The sequence below is a fragment of the Cervus canadensis genome, chromosome 29 (genome assembly GCF_019320065.1).
Source record: "Cervus canadensis isolate Bull #8, Minnesota chromosome 29, ASM1932006v1, whole genome shotgun sequence".
In the NCBI taxonomy this organism is placed as follows: domain Eukaryota; kingdom Metazoa; phylum Chordata; class Mammalia; order Artiodactyla; family Cervidae; genus Cervus; species Cervus canadensis.
Window position 1 is genome coordinate 435578 of NC_057414.1, and position 22188 is coordinate 457765.

The window sequence follows — 22188 nt, forward strand, 5'->3', positions numbered from 1 at the left end:
TTGCTAGTTGTCATATAAAATCCACTTTTTGTTATACGTCACAGTCCGATCCAGAAATGACTCATTGTTGTTGCATAGAATAAGAGAAGATGACATTTCAAAATGACGATTTTTTTTAAAATTTCCAGCCAGCTCATGAGGCATCCACTTACTGAGCTTTTTCACCCTTCCAATTTCATTCAAATGCTGAATGACTGTAGAATGGTCGACACTGAGTTCTTTAGCAACTTCTCCTGTAGTTGTAAGAAGATCAGCTTTAATGATTGCTCACAATTGGTTGTTGTCAACTTCTGATGGGCAGCTACTGTGCTCCTCATCTTCTAGGCTCTTGTCTCCATTGCAAAACTTCTTGCACCACCACTGCACTATAAATTTGCTAGCAGTTCTTGGGACAAATGCATGGTTGATGATGAGAGTTGTCTGCCCTCTTTAGACCCATTTTGAACTCAATTAAGAAGATTGGTTGAATTTGCTTTTTGTCTAACATCATTTCCGTAGTCTAAATAGAAAATAAACAGCAGGTAATAAGTAACCAGCAAAAAAGCATAAAACAAGAAATGTGCATTAAAATGATTATAACATAACCACACTTATTTAAGAATGTATTCCACTATCACATGGCAAATTTCAACAGTGCAAAAACTGAAATTATGTTTTCATCTACCTAATAGTAAAAGTGTTTCAAACTCAGGTCTGTCTGTCTTCAAATTGATTCTAAAATAATGACTACCAAACCTGATTGAACCTACTGCAGGAACCCCTACAGATCTAAAGAATCAGAATTTCAGAAAGTACAACAGAAATAACATTTGTTTTTAAATAATCCATCAATTAATTTTAATGTGTGATTAGAGAAATATTAGATAAAAATTTATATAAAATGACAGGAAAATCCAGTGTTTGGATAAAAGGCTAAACAACTGAAAGAATGACGTTTTATGGTTTGGAAAGAGCATTTGAATTCACATCCCTGTTCTGTTCTTAAGGAAGTAACAGAGAGCATAAAGGGAGGCCTGGGTTCCAGAACTGTGTCTTTATGAACTAACTAGCAATGCAGACAGAGGCAAAAAGGTTGGCCTGTATGACATGTAAGGCCTCATGAAAGAGCTAAGCTCTAAGATTATAAAAATAATTAAGAATTAGGTGTTGTGTAAGCTTTATTTGGTTTGATTAAAAATATTTCCTTGGAGAAAAAGAGTCAATAAAATTGACCTTAATGAATACAAAGTTACATAATTTTTGACAAACATAAAATACCAGAGCAGAATATAAAAAAATCTTTTGTAAACCTCTATGCTAATTTTTATTTTTATTTTTTTCCTTGAAATGACTAATTGTTGACTCACCAAGAGGTAACTAGGGAAATGACTAATTATTAGAGATTACAAGTAAAAAAAAAATTACTAGTAATACTACTCTGACCTTTTCAGATCCCTTTGAACACCAGTTTTGCATTGATATTTACATGTAGAATGTCATTTTATATTTCCCTAAAGTTGCTGAGAAAATTCCCAGCTGAGAGAAAAATGTTCATTTGAAAGTTAATTTACCAGAAAAGGTAGTTTGCAGGTCCTCTCTAGAGTCAACTATTTCAACAGAATTTTGTTACAGTTAAATAGCTCTGTCAAAAACTTGGATGAAGATGAGGAAAACGTGAATGTAAAATTTTCAGCTAAGGCAAAATTGGAAGGAAAAAGTAAAAATAGAGCATTCACATCCAATATAATATAATGGGCTAACATTAATAAATTCTTACATTTATGTACCTGCTCTCTCACACTTCTGTTCCCCTACCCCAATTTTTTTTCATTGCAGGATAAAGGGGTTCTTGATAGCAATTCATGTGCGAAAATTGTAAACAGAAGATGAGTCATTATGCAACATAGTTCCTCACAATATAACAGTCTTGGAATCAGCAGAACTTGTCCTTAGTGAGAGAGAGCATAATCTTAACTACTGAATTCTGGTAAATTGGAAAGGGTCACTGAGATGATCGTTGTTGTTCAGTCGCAAAGTGATGTCCGACTCTTTGCAACCCCATGGACAGCAGCACACCAGGCATCGCTGTCCCTGACTGTCTTCAGAGTTTGCTCAAATTTGAGCAGATTTGCTCCATTGAGTTGGTGATGTCATACAACCATCTCATCCTCTGTCATCCCCTTCTCCTCCTGCCTTCACTCTTTCCCAGCTTCAGGGTCTTTTCCAGTGAGTCAGCTCTTCTCATCAGGTGGCCAAAGTATTGGAGCTTCAGCTTCAGCATCAGTCCTTCCAATGGATATTCAGGGTCAATTTCCTTTAGAACTGACTGGTTTGATTTCCTTGCTGTCCAAGGGATTCTCAAGAGTTTTCTCCAACACTACAGTTTGAAAGAATCAATTCTTCAGTGCTCAGCCTTCTTTATGGTCCAACTTTCACATTTGTACATGACTACTGGCAAAACCATAGCTTTGACTAGATGGACTTTTGATGGCAAAGTGATGTTTCTGCTTTTTAATAATACACTGTCTAGGTTGGTCATAACTTTTCTTCCAAGGAGCAAGCATCTTTTAATTTTGCAGTTGCAGCACCATCCACAGTGATTTTTGGAGCCCTAGAAAATAAAATCTGCCCCTGTTTCCATCTATTTGCCATGAAGTGATGGGACTAAATACCATGATCTTAGTTTCTTGAATGTTGAGTTTTAACCCAGCTTTTTCACTCTCCTCTTTCACCTTTATCAAGAGTTTAGTTCATCTTTGCTTTCTGCCATTAAGGTGGTTTCATCTGCATATCTGAGGTTGTTTGATATTTCTCCTGGCAATCTTGATTCCAGCTTGTGATTCATTCAGCCCAGCATTTTGCATGATGTACTCTGCATATAAGTTGAATAGCAGAGTGAGGATATACAGCATAATGTACTCCTTCCCCAATGTTGAACCAGTCTGTAGTTCCATGTCTGATTTTAACTCTTGCTTCTTAACCTGCATACAGATTTCTCAGGAGACAGGTAAGGTAGTCTGGTATTCCCATCTCTTTAAGAATTTTCCACAGTTTGTTGTGATCCACACAGTCAAAAGCTTTAGCATAATCAATGAAGTAGAAAGTAGATTTTTGGGGGAATTCCATTGCTTTCTCTATGATCCAACAGATTTTGGCAATTTGATCTCTGGTTCTGCCTTTTCTAAATCCAGCTTGTACACCTGGAAATTCTCAGTTCACATATTGCTGAAGCCTAGCTTGAAGGATTTTGAACATTACCCTGAACATTACATAGCATGTGAAGTGAGCACAATTGTCTTATAGTTTGAACATTCTTTGGCATCCCTTTCTTTGGAATTGGAATGAAAACTAAACTTTTCCAGTCCTATGGCCACTGCTGAGTTTTCCAAATTTGCTGTCATATTGAGTGCAGAACTTTAACAGCATCATCTTTTGGGATTTGAAATAGCTCAATTAGAATTCTGTCACCTCCACTAACTTTGTTCGTAGTAATGCTTCCTAAGGCCCACTTGACTTCACACTTTAGGATGTCTGGCTCTAGGTGAGTAACCATGTTTATCTGGGTCATTAATACCTTTTTTGTATAGTTCTTCTGTGTATTCTTGCCATCTCTTCTTAATCTTAACTGCTTCTATTCAGTCCTTGCTATTTCTGTCCTTTATTGTGTCCATGTTTGCTTGAAATTGTCCCTTGGTATCTCCAGTTTTCTTGAAGAGATCTGTGGTCTTTCCCATCTATTGTTTTCCTCTATCTCTTTGCATTGTTCTCTTAAGAAGCCTTTCTTCTCTCTCCTTGCCATTCTCTGGAACTCTGCATTAAGCTGGGTATAGCTTTCCCTTTCTCCTTTGCCTTTCCCTTCTCTTCTTTTCTCAGATATTCCTTCATAAGGCCTCCTCAAACAACTATATGTTCCTGCATTTCCTTTTCCTTGGGGATCGTTTTGGTCATTGCCTCCTGTACAATATTACAATCCATAGTTCTTCAGGAACTCTATCAGATCTTCCCCATTAAATGTTTGTCACTTTTACTGTATAATCATAAAGGATTCGATTTAGACCATGCCTGAATGGTCTAGTGTTTTTCACTACTTTCTTCATGCGGGAGTCTTAAAATTTTAGCAAGAATTTTAGAGGCCTAAAGAATTGTGTTTAACCCAAAGAAAACAAGAGTGAGCTAGAAAATTATCCTACTTTTCTTTTCCATTTTTTGGCAGTGCCATGTGGCATCTATGATCTTAGTTCCCCAACCAGGAGCCGAACCCACACCTCTGCATTGGAAGCACAGAGTCTTAACCACTGGACTGCCAGGGAGGTCCTGAAGCCATCCTAGTTTTAGCTTCAGTTTTTTAATGTCTATTTTAGAATATTTTTATCCAGAGTGGCCTTGTGGGTAAAAGTTATAAAGACACATATTTCATGTAAGTGTAAGAAGACAAAACAGAAGTGTTTGATGGTAGAACTGTTTGCTCTCTCTGGACATAGTCAACAAAGGGTGTGTATTGCCTTTCGTTAGGACTCTCATGAGAGATTAGACACTGGGTTGATGGTGGCATGTGGATTAGACCATTTTAGTTCTCCGATTTTAGATGTATATGTTTTAGGAAATTATTTAGCAAAATAAACTTACTGATAAATAAACTATTTAGTTGAAACTGAATCCTTTCTATATGTGAGGTTCATATATAATTACCATAAAATATATTTCTTGTCTCAAACAAAACTTCACTTTTGTGATGATTAACTACACAAAGTACTGCCATTGCCCAAATTATGTTCTTCCAATTAGTTCTGCACACTTCATTCAGAGTTATCATTGCCAAATTCTAATGTCTACTTACCACCTCCCTGCTCATGACATAATGCTCTGCACTGATTTTTAGGATAAACACACACATTCTTAATATGACCTACAAAGTTCATCAAGGTCTAGCCCTACCTGCTTTTCCAGTTTTATGTTATACCATTCTCCATTTGCAATCCAACCGTATTGGCCTACTATTAATTTCTCATGTATACAATATGCTCCCATTTTTCGCACATCAGTTTTCATGCTGGGTTGTTTTTTTTTTTTTTTTTGCATAAATGTTCTTCTCATTCCTAAATGACTTCTGCTCACCGTTCAGATCTCAGTTCACTTTTCATTTAGTCCAGAAAGCCTACGTGATCTTCCTATTTAGATCACATTCCCTGTTATATATGTGCTCATATTCTGTAGTTCTCATTCACTGCATTGATTTCGTCTCGGGGCTCTACTCTCATGATCTTGTCTAAACCTAGTTACCTACCAAAGGCTCCACCTTCAAATACCATCATGATAGGGTTTTAATGTATATATTTGGGGGACACAAACATTTAGTCCATAGGAAGGACGAAACTATGTATTATACATATTCATCTAAAATATATTTCTAGTTTTAAAATTTTACACATGGAATTTTCAGTTACATTTGAGACTTGCCTGCAATGCAGGAGTTCGATCCCTGGGTTAGTAATTTTCTCTGGAGAAGGGAATGGCTACCTATTCCAGTACTTTTGCCTGGAGAATTCCATGGACAGAGGAGCTTGGTGTGGACTATGGTCGATGGGGTTGCAAAGAGTCAGACACAACTGAGCAATGAACACTTTCACACTTTTTGAGATCTTCACAGGTAAGATTAGAACCATGAAAGTTATGCTGCCATCTAGTGATAACTAACCTGAATGAAATTCGAAAACTAGAGTAGCAGGTTAAGCTCTCCAGGAATGGTAGAACATGTCATCCACATAGAATGGGCTAGACACATAACTTAGGAAGACATTTCTTTTTAGTGAATTTGAAGTAGCTGATTCTTACAAAGATCATGAATTAATAATGACTAAATAAAACAAATCTTAGCTGTATAATATTACCCATGTAGTAAGTGGATTAGTTGGTTTCCTATGATTGTGCCACTTAACTGAAATCTGTCTCCGTTTCCTTACTGTCTTGACTGCTTCTGAATGAGAGAGTTTTGTACTCTGATAACCTAATAAAAAGGAATTTTCATCTTGGTTTAAAGAACTAACCATATTCAGGAACAAACATATATGAGGAAATGAGTCCTTGGTAAAATTTCCAGTTAGATTTTGCAGCATCATAAGGAAGAAGTGGAATGCTAAAATAAGATTCATTTATCCCAAGTAGACACTTAAAGCCGGTTTGAATTAAATTACTGTGATTTAATGTAAACACAGCAATAAAACACTTCCAGATATTCAATAAATGGTTAGAAAATACAAAATATGTAAGAATTTTCTTTAAAGCACTGAACCACAAAGAAAATTTAAATAATTTATGTGTATTTCTTAAGTCTTGAACATACATGATAGATTTTAGCAGATATATTTAAGCGAGTTATTGTCCTAGTACATTAGAACTGCAGATAAAATTATCGTTAAAATCCCTCAAGCTAAAATTTTCTTATATGTGCATCCAGATTAAAAAGAGATAACAATTATTCTATTTCTCTGGAGGCCTAAACAACAAAAACTTATCCCTCTGAAATGATCATTTTGCTCGCAGATGTGAGAAAATTATATTTAATAATTTTTTTTTAGATAGTCCAGAGAGGATTGTTTCTCTTTGTCCATTTACTGGTATACTCATTGAACTGTATCCCTGAGGTGTTCAAACTCATGGTGGAGAAATAGCCTAACTGGAAAGATTAATTACTTTTCATATAACTCAATGAAAATTATGGCTTTCCTGACCTGGCTTCTTACCCTGTCTCCCCTTCAGGAATAATATTTCATGTGCTGACAATAAACACCATGTAACAGAGTTGCTGCTTTGCCAGGAGTTAAGTTGGGAATTTCAGGGTCATGAGCAATTTTAAGCTAAGTAAAGCATTTGACTTACACCTATTTCTTAGTTGATACCCTTAATGTAAAGTAGTTTTGTGTTTATTCCAAGGCAAGTGCACAACTATGACCCCATCTCTAGTTTTCATGTAACACATCGATCGCATGAAGAATGTAGGTAGTATCAGACAACATCGGATGTCAATCTAGCAGGAATTTGATTTAAAATTAGTTGCCGAAAAGTATTGGATCATACCAGAGGGGTGTGAGTCTTTGAAAAACATGTTGTATAGTGTATTTATGATCAGCTTTGTATGAAGCACAGTTGATCTGGGATCTCTCTTGGTTCTGGGTTAGAGAAGACCTTTTTTTAAAAAAAAATATAGTATTTGCTTATTTTGTTCGTTGAGTTGCAATGTTATGTTAATTTTTTCTGTACAGCAAAGTGATTCAGTTATGCATATATGCTATACATAATATGTGTATTCTTTTTCATATTCCTTTCCATTAGTGTTTATCACAGGATATCGAATATAGTTCGCTGTGCTATATAGTAGGACTTTGTTGTTTATCCATTCTGTATATAATACTTTGCATCCACTAACCCCAAACTCCCAATCCATTCCTCCTGCACTCCCCTCTGCATTGGCAACCATAAGTCTTTTCTCTATCTGCAAGCCTGTTTCTATTTCATAGATAAGTTCATTTGTGTCATATTTTAGATTCCACGTATAAGTGATGTCATATGGTATTTGTCTTTCTCTTTCTGACTTCACTTAGTGTGATAATCTCTGGGTCTGTCCAGTCCAGGTTGATACAAATGGCATTATTCCATTTTTATGGCTGAGTAGTATTCCGTTGTATATGGAATACTGTCTTTTTTATGTGGCATCAGGGAAGCATCAGGGAAGAACTTTAGAGGAGGAGTGCTTAAGAGGAAGCCTGAAAGATGAGTAGTGTCAGTAAGGTGAAGAGCTTAAAGGCAGGTCCTAGTGTAGAAGGGAGTTATGTGGAGGCTCAGAGTGCTCTAGAGAGTACACAATTGAAAAAGCCTTTGTTTGAAATTCTTGTTAACTTATCAGTGAACGAAGGATTCAACTCTGTACCTGTGTGGATGCACAGAATATTCTGAAACTTTAGGGCTCTTACCACGCAGAACATTATACAAGGAGTGGAATAAGAAATTGACCTTGTCCTGAAATGATGTAATCAGGTGATGAGAACACTATTAGAAATGAGAGGAGGCTACGTTTTTTGGCAGTGCAGAAGAGAAAGAGACCAGGCTCTCTTTTGGTAAGAGAGAAGGTGGAGGGTTATTCAAGACCCGTGAAGGAGCTGGCGTTTGCCATGATTCTGCAGGGTGAGGTCGGTAGCATGTTTGTAGTCTACTTGTGTCCTTGACTGTGTTTTGACTCTTGCCTTATTTGTTCAGCTAGGATTGTGTCTAAGCAGAGCCTCTGCATCTGTTCTTAATCTCAACTGCAGCCTTATCCTCTTACCCATGTGCCGCACGCTCCTGGCTTATCTTCGAGGATCGCAGAAGGTAAGAAAAAAGAAGTTCTAGTCACTGATTCCAGCGTAGCAATCAAGTGTAAAAGTATCACATTAGTCCTACTTAATTTTCATGGTCTGAATTTCTGCTGGAGTGATTTCTTCAAAGATGATCCTGATGTAGTAAAGACCTCATCATCTGTCAAGGTGATCACTGAACTATTCTACAATAGTAAGTTAGGGCAGTGGACAGTAGAATAAGTATCAGATACTGTGCTAACATATATAGAATTCACATATATACTTGTGGATCCTCGTATGATTTGGGGGGTATTGAGGACAAAGAACTTGAAGCATAGAGAGTTTAATTAACTTGACCCAGACCTTAGAACTAGTGAATGGTAGAGCTGAGATCAGCCCCAGTTCTGAACTCTTTTCACTAAACTATTCCTCACTGAAGCCTTGTAGTTTCATTTAATTAAATTCAGGTGAGCACACTGGAGCCCCATGCTGTGCTTAGTCACTCAGTCATGTCCGACTCTTTGTGACCCCAGGGACTGTAGCCAGCCAGGCTCCTCTGTCCAGGGGATTCTCCAGGCAAGAGTACTGGTATGGGTTGCCATGTCCTCCTCCAGGGGATCTTCCCAACCCAGGGATCAAACCCAGGTCTCCCGCATTGCAGGCAGATTCTTTACTGTCTGAGCCAGCAGGGAAGACCAAGGGCCCCGTGGACTTGGATTAATACACAGGATGACTGCTGGCGTTGGCAGTTTCTTAAAACACGTTCCTGTTTTGAACTGTGTCAGTGACTTGAAATAGAGTTCTTGGATATGATGTGATGTCGTGTATGATATTTGAATGTGAAAGAAAGGATTTGAGAAAAGAGAAAAGCTCTTTGAAAGTTAAAAATCCAACTGAAATTGTTCTCTGTCTTGTCTTGTCCGTGTGTGTGTGTTTGTGCACGTGCGTCTTTATTGCTTTCTTCACTAAGATAGTTAGGCACTACTGCATCGATACTGATATTTTGAAAGGAGTGGTTAACATGAGGTCATTTTGATGTTCTGTGAAGTTCATGTAAGTGGATTTACTGCAGTTAAAGTTCTCAATCTTTTCATGAAATTCTATTTAGAAACTCTTTACTCTTAATGCAGTAATTTGTGGAAATAACACTTTCTGTAGGTTGCCAGCTATTGTGAAATGCTAGGTTTTGATCCCTGTGGCTAGCCATTGGCTTGGTATGAAGAAAAAGATAAATGGCAGGAAATGGAAAGTGCCCACCTAAGTCTCTCAGCGTTTAATAAGACTTAGAGAGTTGTCCCCCAGTGTGAAACATAGTATTCAAAGATGCTTGACGTTTTATTTTTGTACAAGATCAAGCAGGCATTTAAACCTGTAGATGAAATTGTTTTATTTTAAAATAATCTTAGTTTTTGACCACAAAAGGAAATCACACATATTGTAAAATGAAAACACTGCAGAAATATGCAAAGTTATCAGTGAAGGGTCCCCCTAATGTTGCTGTGCCCGCACAACCACAGTTTGAGACAAATGCCTGCAAGTTTGTTAACATATACAATGCCATTAATTTTAAACAATATAGGATCATAGTGTAGTTCATGTGTTGTAACATTTTTACCTAACAATATATCTTGCGTGTCTTTCCATATCAATACTAAGCCTCTTCACATTCTCTCTAATGATTTGAGTGTTCCACTGACTAGAGACATTGTACTTCATCTTATCAAGGTTTTAATTGATAGACCTCTGCCCTATTTCCAAAGCTTTGTGCATGTAACTGATTTGCTGCATCACTTTTATCATATTAAGTTTTTTTTTTAAATCTAGGTTCCAAGCCGGAGAACCAGAAGATTGTTGGATAAAAGCAGAACATTCCATATAACCTGTGGTGTGACTATCTGTATTTTCTCAGGTGAGAAAAAACAAAAGATGTTAAGTATTATGTTAGAACATTTTATGGATGGCATTTTTATTGTTTATGGTTTTCTTATTATGTAGCTTAGTTTTCTCTTCTACGTGTGTAAAGAAATTTATCTAGTGGTGTTACAGAAAATGGGTACGTCAAGTATATATATATATATATATATACTTGCATATAAATATGTGTGTGTGTATTCACAGTTTGGTCCTTAAGCTGGTAATGATTGTTTTTCTAAAAGGAAATAATTTCATTTAGAAAGATTGGAAGAAGGTGATTAAAAGTTTTCAACCTCTTAAAAGAAATGACATGATAGAAGTTTAAATTCTTGAAAATTAAAATGTGAAATGTGCATTCATAGAATATGATTCCTTCAAAATTATATTTGTTAAATGTTTCTTTGATATTACTACTTGGGCAGAAGAGCAAATGTCAAAATTGTGGAAGTTTATTCTGCTCAATTCCAAGTTAAAATGTAAAGTGAGAATCTTTGATTTTTAAGAGTCATTTTAAAATAAATGTTTATCTTGAGCAAAGGTTTGAAACAGAAAGTTATAAACATTTTTAAGTGCGTGCATGCTGTCACTTCAGTCATATCTGATTCTTTGTGAAACTAGACTGTCGCTTGCCAGGCCCCACTGTCCATGGGATTCTCCAGGCCAGACTACAAGAGTGGGTTGCCATTTCCTCCTCCAGGGTATCTTCCAGATCCAAAGATCAAACCTGTCTCCTGCATTAGCAGGCAGGTTTTTCACCGTAGTGCCACCTGGGAAGCACATGGACTCTGTCAATGGATTGCGTAGGTCTATCCCCAGCTGCTCATCTGCCCTACTATGTGACATAATCTCTCTGATCTTCAGTTGTTAACCGTAAAATGGATTGCCAGCAGCACCTACCTCATGGTTTTAAGAAGAAAATGAAAACAGGCGTGTGAAGTTCTTAGGACAGAATTAATTATTATAATTTACAACCTCATGAGTAGATTATCTCAGTGCTATTGTGTTTGTTTGCTTAGTCACTCAGTCATATCCAAGTCTTTATGACCCCATGAGCTGTAGCCCTCCAGGCTCCTCTGTCCATGGGGTTTCCCAGGCAAGAATACTGGAGTGGGTTGCCATTTGTGGTAAGGGTTAGGGTTGGATTAAAGCTAGAGAGTGAAAGGTCAAAAATGGAGGATAATCAGAAAACATTGGCACATTCTTAACTTGATTTTTTCTAAGCAGTAGCTGTGTCCAAATATTCCATCAATTGGAGAACAACCTAGAGACTGAGATAGTGTAGAGTATTGCCATGACTGAGCTTGTGATTCAGAGGGTTTGCAGTCTGCTGCTCACTAGGGGTCTGACCATAGTTAAGCCACCTTTCCTTTCTTCTTGATTTAAAGATTTATTTATTTTTGACTTCACTGGGTCTTCACTGCTGGGGGCTTTCTCTGTTTGTAGCACACCTCAGTAGCTGTGGCACATGTGGGATCTTCCAGGACTAGGGATTGAACCTATGTCCCCTGCATTGGCAGGTGGATTCTTAACCACTAGACCACCAGCAAAGCCCCTTAGCTTACCCTAGTTTTCTTATCTGTAAAATAGGGATGTATTATCTGTAAAACAGGATTAAATGAGAAAATCCACACAAAGCCCATCACTTTCTCTCTGCTGCCTAAAATCAAAAGCTGCAAATTCTTTCAATCTCAAAAACTTTTTAGGGTCTTCCCAGCTGGCTCAGTGATAAAATATGCCTGCCAATGCAGGAGACACAGATTCGACCCCTGGGTTGGGAAGATCCCCTGGAGGAGGAAATGGCAACCTACTCCAGTATTCTTGCCTGGAGAATCCCATTGACTGAGGAGCCTGGTGGGCTACAGTCTATGGGGTGACAGAGAGTCAGATACGACTGAATGACTGGGCACACACACAGAAAACCTCTTAAGGAAGGTGAATGTTATCTCTTAAGGATATCTCTCATACAGCTCTTACCTAGGGCACTTTTTTCGGGAGAATTAAAAAGAATGGTATTTCCTCTTAGGATGCCTTTGAACTTTTGAGACATAAAATATGTAGTGAACATGTAAGCCTTTTGTGTATAATAGAGGGATTTTTTTTTCCTATAGATTTTAGAAATGCTGAAGCTGTAGGACATAGTTTTGTTTCAATAATGTTTCATATCTGTGCCATAGTTGAGTATCACCTAGACAGCCTTTATTTCTTTGGAACCCTGTCTTTGCATGTTAGTTAACTCACTTTCAGTTTCCTGTCTATTTATTTGTAGGACCCTTTTCCTTCCTTTAATCTGGGCACTGACAGAAGCTTATGAATCCTTTAAATAACCCCCTAGATTATTTAGCATTCTATCCCTTCTCTCTTACTTTCAACTGTCTTTGGGAGTAATTCAGAACTCTTGGCCCATCTACATACATCTCATATGCTAGGTTGGATTGGTTGTAGAATTTTCACTTTCCAGGCTATGTCTTTTTTTGAATCACAACAGTCCTTAAAGTATAAATTGTGATGTTTTCCTAAGCAATTTTGGTTCATTTATCTTATTAAGTCTCTTATTTCTGTCATCACCATTTTACAGAAGAGTAAACTGAGGCATTAGCAGGCAAGTGATGTGGGCAAGAAAAGAGGTTTTCTAACTAATTAAATGTTGCTCTTTCCAGTACATTGTAATGTGCCGTTAATTTTAACCTTATTTCATTTACAAGGAAAGCTTGAGAAGGGAGGAGGCTATTATAGTGTTGTGCAAAAAGTCATTTGCTTCTTTCTTCTCTAACCTCATAATAATTTTTTTTTTCTGACCATGCCGAAAGGAATTTCTCTTCACTCTCTAGTAATGTCCTAACTCTTTGGTGTAAGCTCTGAGTCAGTTGACTACTCATTAGCACACCATTGTAGGCAGGTTATTAAATGGTGATTATTATCTTCCTGAGTTTTTGTCCCATGAAGTTGTTACCAACACTTTTGCTATTGGATTTAAACACCATGTCTTGAATCTGTGGACTATGAAAAATGTTGACTGGTTAAAAGCCTTTTCATGGGCTTTTATGTTAGGTTGAGTGTCAGTGAAGTATACAAAATATATAACAGGTTTGGTGCTATAGGAGAGGCGAAAGATTGGGAAATATATAATACAGCAGTTCCCCCTTATCCCTGGGGAATACTTTCCAAGACTTCCAGTGAATGCTTGAAATCAATGATTATATATCCTGTATATACTGTTTGTTCCTATACAAACACACCTGCAATAAAGTTTAGTTTATAAATTAGGCACAGTTAAAGATTAGCAATAATTACTAATGTTACAATAGTAACAATATGCTATAAGAAAAACTAAATGAATGTGATCCTCTTCTCTCTCAAGGTACCTTGTTGTACCAGTTAAATGCCTCTTCCATCTTAACTGAACATGCGCTGCGGTTGGTCACTTCTGCAGTTTGGGGTGTAACAGCAGAATGAGCACAAAATCCTTTTTCCTCTCCCGTTTCCAGGATAGACAATTCCCTCTTGCTGTGGATCTCAGCACCGTCAACATAGGGAGCTTCTTCTCCTCATTAAGTCAGAAACGTTCACCTTTTCACTTAAAGAAACATTCACCTTTTCACCTTTACAGCTTCCTATGGCATATCTGAATTGCTGGCATCACTGCTCTTGTCGTTTGGGGCCATTATTAAATAAAACAAGGGCGACTTGATCACAAATACTGCAGTATCTCAGACTGTGGATCTGATAACCAAGCCCGTTACTCAGTGGCCAATGGGTGGGCTGTGCTGGACTAAGGGATGACTCGTGTCCCAAGTGGGATGGAGCGGGACAGCCAGAGATTTCATCACACTCAGGACAGCATGCAATTAAAACTTATAAACTGTTTATTTCTGGAATTTTCCACTGAATGTTTTCAGACCACAGGTAACTAAAGCTGCAGATAGTGAAACAATGAGTAAGGGAGGGGGGGTGGTTACTGTATTCAGGAGATGCTTAAGTGAATAAATAAATTCCTGTATTATTATACACATATGTGTGCGTATGTGTATCAGTGTGTGTTGGTGTATTTCTAACTCTTGACTTATTAGGATTATTTTATTTTGGCTTTTGAAAATTCTGTTTCTTTACATTATTTCTCATGCTAAAACTGTGTATAAGTAAGATTCTTTGTGCTTTTAAGACTTCCCTTTTAACTGAACATTTTATTGCTTACATGGTTGTCAAAGTGTGACCCTGTGTTTGTGTAAGGAGAGGAACCAACTCCCCTTTATTGAGTGTGTCTGAAAACCCCACTGACTGGTGTGATTCTGTAGGTGTGCACGTGGCCGCCCACCTGGTTAATGCCCTCAACTTCTCAGTGAACTACCGTGAGGATTTTGTCGAACTGAACGCAGCAAGATACCGAGAGGAGGTGGGTGGCCTCTGTCTTCTCATTTTCCTTTCACTTGTCGTGAGATGACTAATGAGGGTCTGTGATTTTCGCAGAAAATTTGTACCTTGCTGCTCCTTTTGAGTGCTTTTAAAATGCACTTGTCAAGTTGAGTTTTATTCCTTTTCAACAGAAAATATATGTAATTACTATTTCACAGTCTCTCCTGCTGAACCTGAAAGTTCGGAGAGTGTCTACTTATTGCGTTCTGCGGTATTCACATGGTTGCCACTCAGGCAGCCTTCTGCTTCCCAACAGTTTTGTCTAATTCCCATCACTCAGTGGAGGCTATTGGCAGTGCTAACACACGATAAAAATCCTTCAGGAACTCATACTCTGCTTGAGGAGGAAAAGGGCAGAATAGAAAGTTGACTGATGATCCTAGACCATTAGTTGATTTGACTTAAAAATATTAGTGAATTTTAATGCTTTACTTTGCTTTATTTTGTTTTGTAATCCTTATAATAGGTGACCTTGGGCTGAATTCTATAGGGGGCAGTATCTAACTTAGGGTTGCTCTTCTCCATGTGAAGCTGCTCATAAAGTGAAATTATATGTGCAGGGAGCCGAGGTGGACCAAGAAACAGAACGTGCACAGCCCTAGTTAGGTCTCTGTTGCTTGATACTCTCACGGTGACCTCGGGCTGCCTTTGGTTCCCATAGCCAAGACTGCATCAACACCAAAACGTCCAGGGTCCCATGTGATCAGAGCCCCGCCCTGTTCTGCTCAGTTTGGTAGTGACTTAATAGATTGTTCTCCTCACTCCATCTTCCCCTTACATATCACCACAGTTCTCTAGATTTGTACCACTGATCATGTGCTTGACCTCCCTCCTAAGACAAATCAAAGGCCAAAGTAATGACAAATAAACATGGACATAAATCATTAAACCAAAATAACAAGTAGCGCTAGATAAATCCCTTAACTATACTAGTATCTTTTAATATACCAGTGTGATGTTGTTGACCTGGGTTAGAGGCAGCCCCTAATATTTTTCATTGCTGAGCAATCTGTATGCAAGTCAGTTTCACTCCTGAGAAATCTGTAGCAGATCAAGAAGGAATAGTTAGAAGCGGGCATGGAACAACAGACTGGTTCCAAGTTGGGAAAGGAGTACATCAAGGCTGTATATTGTCACCTTGCTTATTTAACTTATATGCAGAGTACCTCATGCGAAATGCCAGACTGACCAAAGCACAAGCTGGAATCAAGATTGCTGGGAGAAATATCAATAACCTCAGATACACAGATGACACCACCTTTGTGGCAGAAAGCGAAGAGGAACTAAAGAGCATCTGGATGAAAGTGAAAGAGGAGTGTGAAAAAACTCCTCAGCATTCAAAAAATGAAGATCATGGTATCTGGCCCCATCACTTCATGGCAAATAGATGGGGAAGCAATGGAAACAGTGACAGACTTTATTTTTTTGGGCTACAAAATCACTGCAGATGGTGACTGCAGCCATGAAATTAAAAGATGCTTGCTCCTTGGAAGAAAAGTTATGACAAATCTAGACAGCATATTCGAAAGTAAATGACATCACTTTACCGACAAAGGTCTATATAGTCAAAGCTATGGTCTTTCCAGTAGTCTTCTATGGATGTGAGAGTTGGACCATAAAGAAAGTTGAGCGCTGACGAACTGATGCTTTTGTACTGTGGTGTTAGAGAAGACTCTTGAGAGTCACTTGGACTGCAAGGAGATCCAACCAGTCCATCCTAAAGGAAATCAGTCCTGAATATTCATTGGAAGGACTGATGCTGAAGCTGAAGCTCCAATAACTTGGCCACCTGGTGCGAAGAACTTACTCATTGGAAAAGACCCTGATGTTGGGAAAGATTGAAGGCAGGAGGAGAAGGGGATGACAGAGGATGAGATGGCTGGATGGCATCACCGACTTGATGGACATGAGTTTGAGCAAACTCTGGGAGTTGGTGATGAACAGGGAGGCCTGGCATGCTGCAGACCATGGGGTCGCAAAGAGTCAGACATGACTGAGCGACTGAACTAATGTTTTTAAAAAGTTCACCAGGTGATTGTAGAGTTATGTGCTGTGCTTAGTCACTCAGTCATGTCCAACTCTTTGCGACTCCATAGACTGTAGACCACCAAGCTCCTCTGTCCTTGGGGAGTCTCCAGGCAAGTATAGTGGAGTGGATTGCCATGCCCTCATTCAGGGGATCTTCCCAACTCAGGGGTTGAACACAGGTCTCCTGCCTTGCAGGAGTCTATCCGGCATGAAGAACCATGGAGAAGTCCAGCTCCTTAGCATGCCAGTGGAAGCTCCGCATGTGATGATTTCATCCCAGAGAGATCCCCCTACCTCTCCCTATCTCCCATCACTTGCCCTGGTCATATGGGGTTACTTGTATCTTAATGAAAATTCTTTTTTAACCTTTTCCTTCTTTGCTTCTCTCTTCTGCTTTATAATTCATATGTCTTCAATAACTGTAATGATTTAATCATTTTATTTTAATATATTTTTTCTTAAGATGCCAGTATTCTAGTCATTTTAGGATTTCTAGGATTTTAGGATTAAATTTATTCCAGTTTAAGAGAGATAGAGGCTTAATGTAAAAATATTTTAGAACTCCCAAGTAAGTGCAAAGTGAAAGCTTCTCCTCCAAAAATAGCCACAGGTAATGATTTTGTTTTCTTCTTTTGAGTGGTATTTTATGATATATATTCTTTAGCAATAGCAATTTGTAAATATATATATTGTGACTTACTGTATCAGAAAGTATACATATACCTCATCTTCTTCATACAAATATACCATAATTTATTTTTAGTCATTTTCTTATTCACGAATGTTGAGCTGATTCTAGGTTTTTGTCATAAACTGCATGCTAATAAATTTATTTTTTTTTGTACAGTTCTGCTAGGCAGATTTATAGAAGTAATTTTGGTTTCAAAGGTACACACATTTTTAGTTTTGTTGGACAAATTACTTTCCAAAAAACCTTCACCAGTTGATACACTCTACCAATTTTATTGCAATGCTTATTTTTACACCTCACTTGTTTTTTAAAAAATACTGCTGATAAGATGGATGAAAAATAGTAATTCATTTTAATTTACATTTTCCTTTTTTTCCCCATCTTTCCTCCCTTCCTTTGCTTCTTCAGTCATGTCTTTCTCCCCTTCTTCTTTCTTTTAATAAATATTTTTGAGTGCCTGGTAGGTATCAGGCCATGTACTAGATTAAGATGAACAAATACACACACATTCACAGAGAGATAATACATATATGAACAGTTGTATTCTTCTGTGCCTTGTCTTTGGAAAGGATGCTTTTGTGTTCTTGCTGTGTGCTTACACTCTTATTTTCTCCACATCCCCAGGGACCCCTTCATTCTTCAGTTTGTGATGGGTGGCACATTCCTAATGCAATAGCTCATTTGGCCTCATCTTGTCATCTGTGAAACAGTCTCTTACTCTTATACCGCGTCTTCATTCCCTAGCAGTTTTATTCATCTTCTGAGGTTTCCTAGCTAACTATTCATATTTCTGGTATTACCACTTTGTTCAGTCTATCTTGTGTTTTTCCTAGTTGTTTATGTATTAGGTTCCTCAGGATTATGGGCCTCCCTAGTAGTTCAGATGGAGAAGGAAATGGCAACCCACTCCAGTGTTCTTGCCTGGAGAATCCCAGGGACGGTGGAGCCTGGTGGGCTGCCCTCTATGGGGTCGCACAGAGTCGGACACGACTGAAGTGACTTAGCAGCAGCAGCAGTAGTGGTTCCGATGGTCAAGAATCTGCCTGTAACGCAGGAGACCTGGATTCGATCCCTGCGTCGGGAAGATGCCCTGGAGAAGGGAATGACTACACACTCCAGTATTCTTGCCTGGAAAATTTCACGGACAGAGGAGCCTGGCGGGCTACAGTCCATGGGGTCGCAAAGAGTCAGACACAACTGAGCAACTGACACTTTGATACTCTAGATTAGCCTTTAGTCCTGTTTTTAATGCTATGTTTCTAACTAGAAGCCATTGGATCTAAGCTGGATGAGGAGCTATTTTTGGGCAAATGGTCCTTATTCAGGGTCCCTGAAATTATTTAAATGGCTTCCTACTTTGTATATAGCTTGGTCTGGCCACAGATTCAATGGAGGCATGAGAAAAGTAATTCATAAATTATACAGTATTAGGCCCCTTTGGATAAAAAATTAATCCACATTCTACTGGGCATTGATCTAAGATTTCCAGAAGAGAGAAGGGAGTTGATTTCAGTTCATTATACCATGGGGATGTAGTTTAAAGGAAATATTCCAGTAACAATATTAATGTATTTCTAATTAGAAGGAAGCTGTCTTCCTTATTTGAATATTATCACTACTTTTCACAGTAGCATTTGAAACATTTTAGTTCTCAGTATTCTCTGCATTGAATTTGCACAACATAACCCCCTCCATATATTTTATTACTTTTTTGATTCTCACTGTTTTGACACTTGCTAGGTGCAGTTGCCTGGAAAATCCCACGGACAGAGGAGCCTGGTAGGCTACAGTCCATGGGATTGCAAAGAGTCAGACATGACTGAGCGACTTCACAGGTGTAGTTGGCAGTTGTAGACAGAGCATATATTAATGTTTCCACATTATAGCTAAAAGTATTGAATCCCAGAATGATCAAAGGGTGGGCTTCAGGCCACTCCTGCTATCCTGTAACTGACCATTAACATGAAAGCTTGGACCTTCTGACTCCTCATCCAATATTCTTCCCTTTTCAAATGGATAAATTCCTTGGAATTGGATTTTGTGTGTATGATAATCTCCTCTGGGCTTCTCTGGTGGCTCAGACAGTAAAGAATCTGCCTGTAAATTAGGATACATGAGTTCAATCCCTGGGTTGTGAAGATCCCTTGGAGAAGGGAATAGCAACCCACTCCAGTATTCTTGCCTGGAGAATTCCATGGACAGAGGAGCCTGGTCGGCTACAGTCCATGGGGTCGCAAAGAGTAGGAAATGATGGAGCAACTAACACCACCGCCACCATAATCTCTAGCATTGTAAAAACATTATGAAACTTAATTGAATCTCTGTTATTTCCATTGGGAGGACAGTTTCCTACATGCCTAACACATGACTCTTATCGCTTACAGACTCCTTGCAGAATTTTATGTTCATCAGTGTTTTATTTTTCAGCCATTTTTTTTTTCTTTTTTTTTCAGGATCCTAGAAAACTGCTCTTCACAACTGGTAAGTTGTTATCATTGCGGCTTGTATACTGTGGTTATATATATGCCAAAATACCACATGGGAAATGTTCCAAACAACTGTTCAAGTATAAGGTTTCAATGAAACCAAGGGGCCAGGGTGAACCATCAGGGTTCAGAGGAATAAAGAGTAAAATTAAGCAAATGTATTTGCCTTTCATATATTCTTTCAACGGAAATTACATAAGACCATGGGCTTAGGAGCGCCTGCCATGTGCCTGCTGTTATGACAAGTACTATTGGAGATAATACAGAGGGAATGAGTTTCTGTTTTTGAAGTTTTGGAGAAAAAACAGCAAGCACTCTGAGTATCAGTGTAGTTCTTAATATTTAGTAATTTAGTAGGACATTTTCTGATCTTAAAACCTATAAGGAAGAGGAGAAACAGTCGCTAAAATAAGTTATTTTTCTTGAAATGTGTCTCCTCTCTCATTTTTAATTTATTTTCCCTTCTTAAACATGTTGTCCATAAAATCTCAGTCTAGACTATTTGTTAAAGTGCATTTGAACATCTCAGAATTTGGCCCTGATGTTAGTACAGTTCTAGTTATTTTTTCTCTGTCTCAATCTTACATTTTTAATAATGAAAAGGAGACTGTATTTGGTGCTAAAAATCACCTGTTTCAGAGACATGATGATTGTGGATGGGAGCTGGTCTGTCATAAAGTCTTGGCTGTACTACCTCATTGAGGATTGGAATTGGATACAGGGCTGAGACATGGCTCTATCAAATGCACTGTTTCTTTTTTCATCAGTCTTATGAAGAAAAATAATAATTCAGGTGTTTTCCCTTTCATGCCACATCTACATATTAATAATATATATTTTCTGCCTATACATTATGATTTTTTTCCATTTGCAAAGTACATATTTCACAGTTTTCTCCTTAGGAACACCATTTAGTTTTGTTTACAACTTTGCTCATTGAAAACATGTTTTTATGAAAGCATTAAGAATTGGATGAGAACAGAAGGGAGGAAAAGCAGAAAAATAAAACCTTATGTATGAATCAATGTATTTTTTGGTTCATATGGATCAATTTAAGAGAAATAAATAAGAACTTTGTTTTAATATTCTTTTACTGCATAGAATATAGATGAAACCTTAGAAATGCTTTAAAAAGTTTAATTTATAAAAATATAAAAAATCTCTTATATGACAAAGATATTACATTAAGAAACTTAGTAAAATTGCTGCTTATAAGTAGGTGATCTCTACCCCTAGCATGAAATACCATCATCCTGTGTTCTTTCTCGGAAGTTCCTATGAGTGTGTTGGGCCAAATCGAGGTAATTTTATACTTAAAAACACAAATTCCTGGTTTCACCCTAGAGAGAGACCAAGTTGGGACCTGGCAATGTGTTTTATTAACCTTCCCAGTCCTGTTTTACCTTTACTGAGCGTCTGATTATACTCCTGAGCATAACTTCTCACCACTACCTACCTTTTAACTCCTCTCTTACTCTCTTTTCTTCACCTGTTCAACTCTCACTCATCCTTTCAGTGTCAGTTGACATATCCCGTTATGCACAGATTTCTCCCTAATTCCGCTAAGCAGAGCTGGTCCCTTCTTGGCCTGGGCCCCTAAAGATACATGGTAAAATACTATGAATATTTGGTTTCCTTCCATATACTGTAGAATAATTTATTACCTACATATATGGTGTTTTCCACCTGAAATCAGTTTCTTCACAGTGGAACAGGGCCACCCGCAGAGCATGCAGAGAAAACATTTTGTGGAGTTTCTCTCAATACAAGCAACTTGAACTGCCCCAGATCAGCATGTCGGTATCACTTTGGTGGCCCAGTTCCATAAAATTTCATGAAAGAAATACTATACCTTTCATCAGGTGCCATCTATTTCCCAGGAACACAGACCCAATCCCCCTAAATATGCTAAAGCTCCTCTATGGTATTTTGACTCACTAAATAAATGTTAGAAACATTCCAATTAAGAACCTATAGAATAAATTTAACAGATTGAATTATTCAAACATTTAAAAATGCATGCTACATATCTCCAAATTTGGTAGTACTTGTATGATGAGAATAAAATGCTCAATATCCAATTTCAATTAGAAAAACCCTCATAAACAAGCACAGTTATGTCTCCAATTATCTTGGTAAAAACAGGATGATGAATACAAGATGGTATATTTCTGACTACATCTGGGTAGGGATGAAAATGATCTTTCAGTTCATCTATAAATGGCAATGTAGTGCAGTCATTCATTTTACGGGCTACTAATTAACCTAATATGCATAGATCAAAAACAATAAGAGTAAACGTAATAAGCATTTTTCCCCTAAGAAAACAAGTATAGATTTTGCTTTATAA

At 37.9% G+C, this 22188-nt stretch overlaps 1 protein-coding gene across 2 annotated transcripts in view; it reads left to right on the forward strand.

Annotated features, from left to right (window-relative positions):
• Positions 1–22188, forward strand: part of NOX4 (NADPH oxidase 4) — a 173937-nt gene that overhangs the window by 26775 nt on the left and 124974 nt on the right. Inside the window, exons 3-6 of one of the 2 annotated variants that reach the window (XM_043452306.1) lie at positions 8230–8340; positions 10134–10218; positions 14516–14613; positions 19806–19833. In XM_043452306.1, the coding sequence (XP_043308241.1) occupies positions 8230–8340; positions 10134–10218; positions 14516–14613; positions 19806–19833 (322 nt within the window). The remainder of the gene's footprint in view (positions 1–8229; positions 8341–10133; positions 10219–14515; positions 14614–19805; positions 19834–22188) is intronic. The other variant, XM_043452307.1, reaches the window with a different exon arrangement.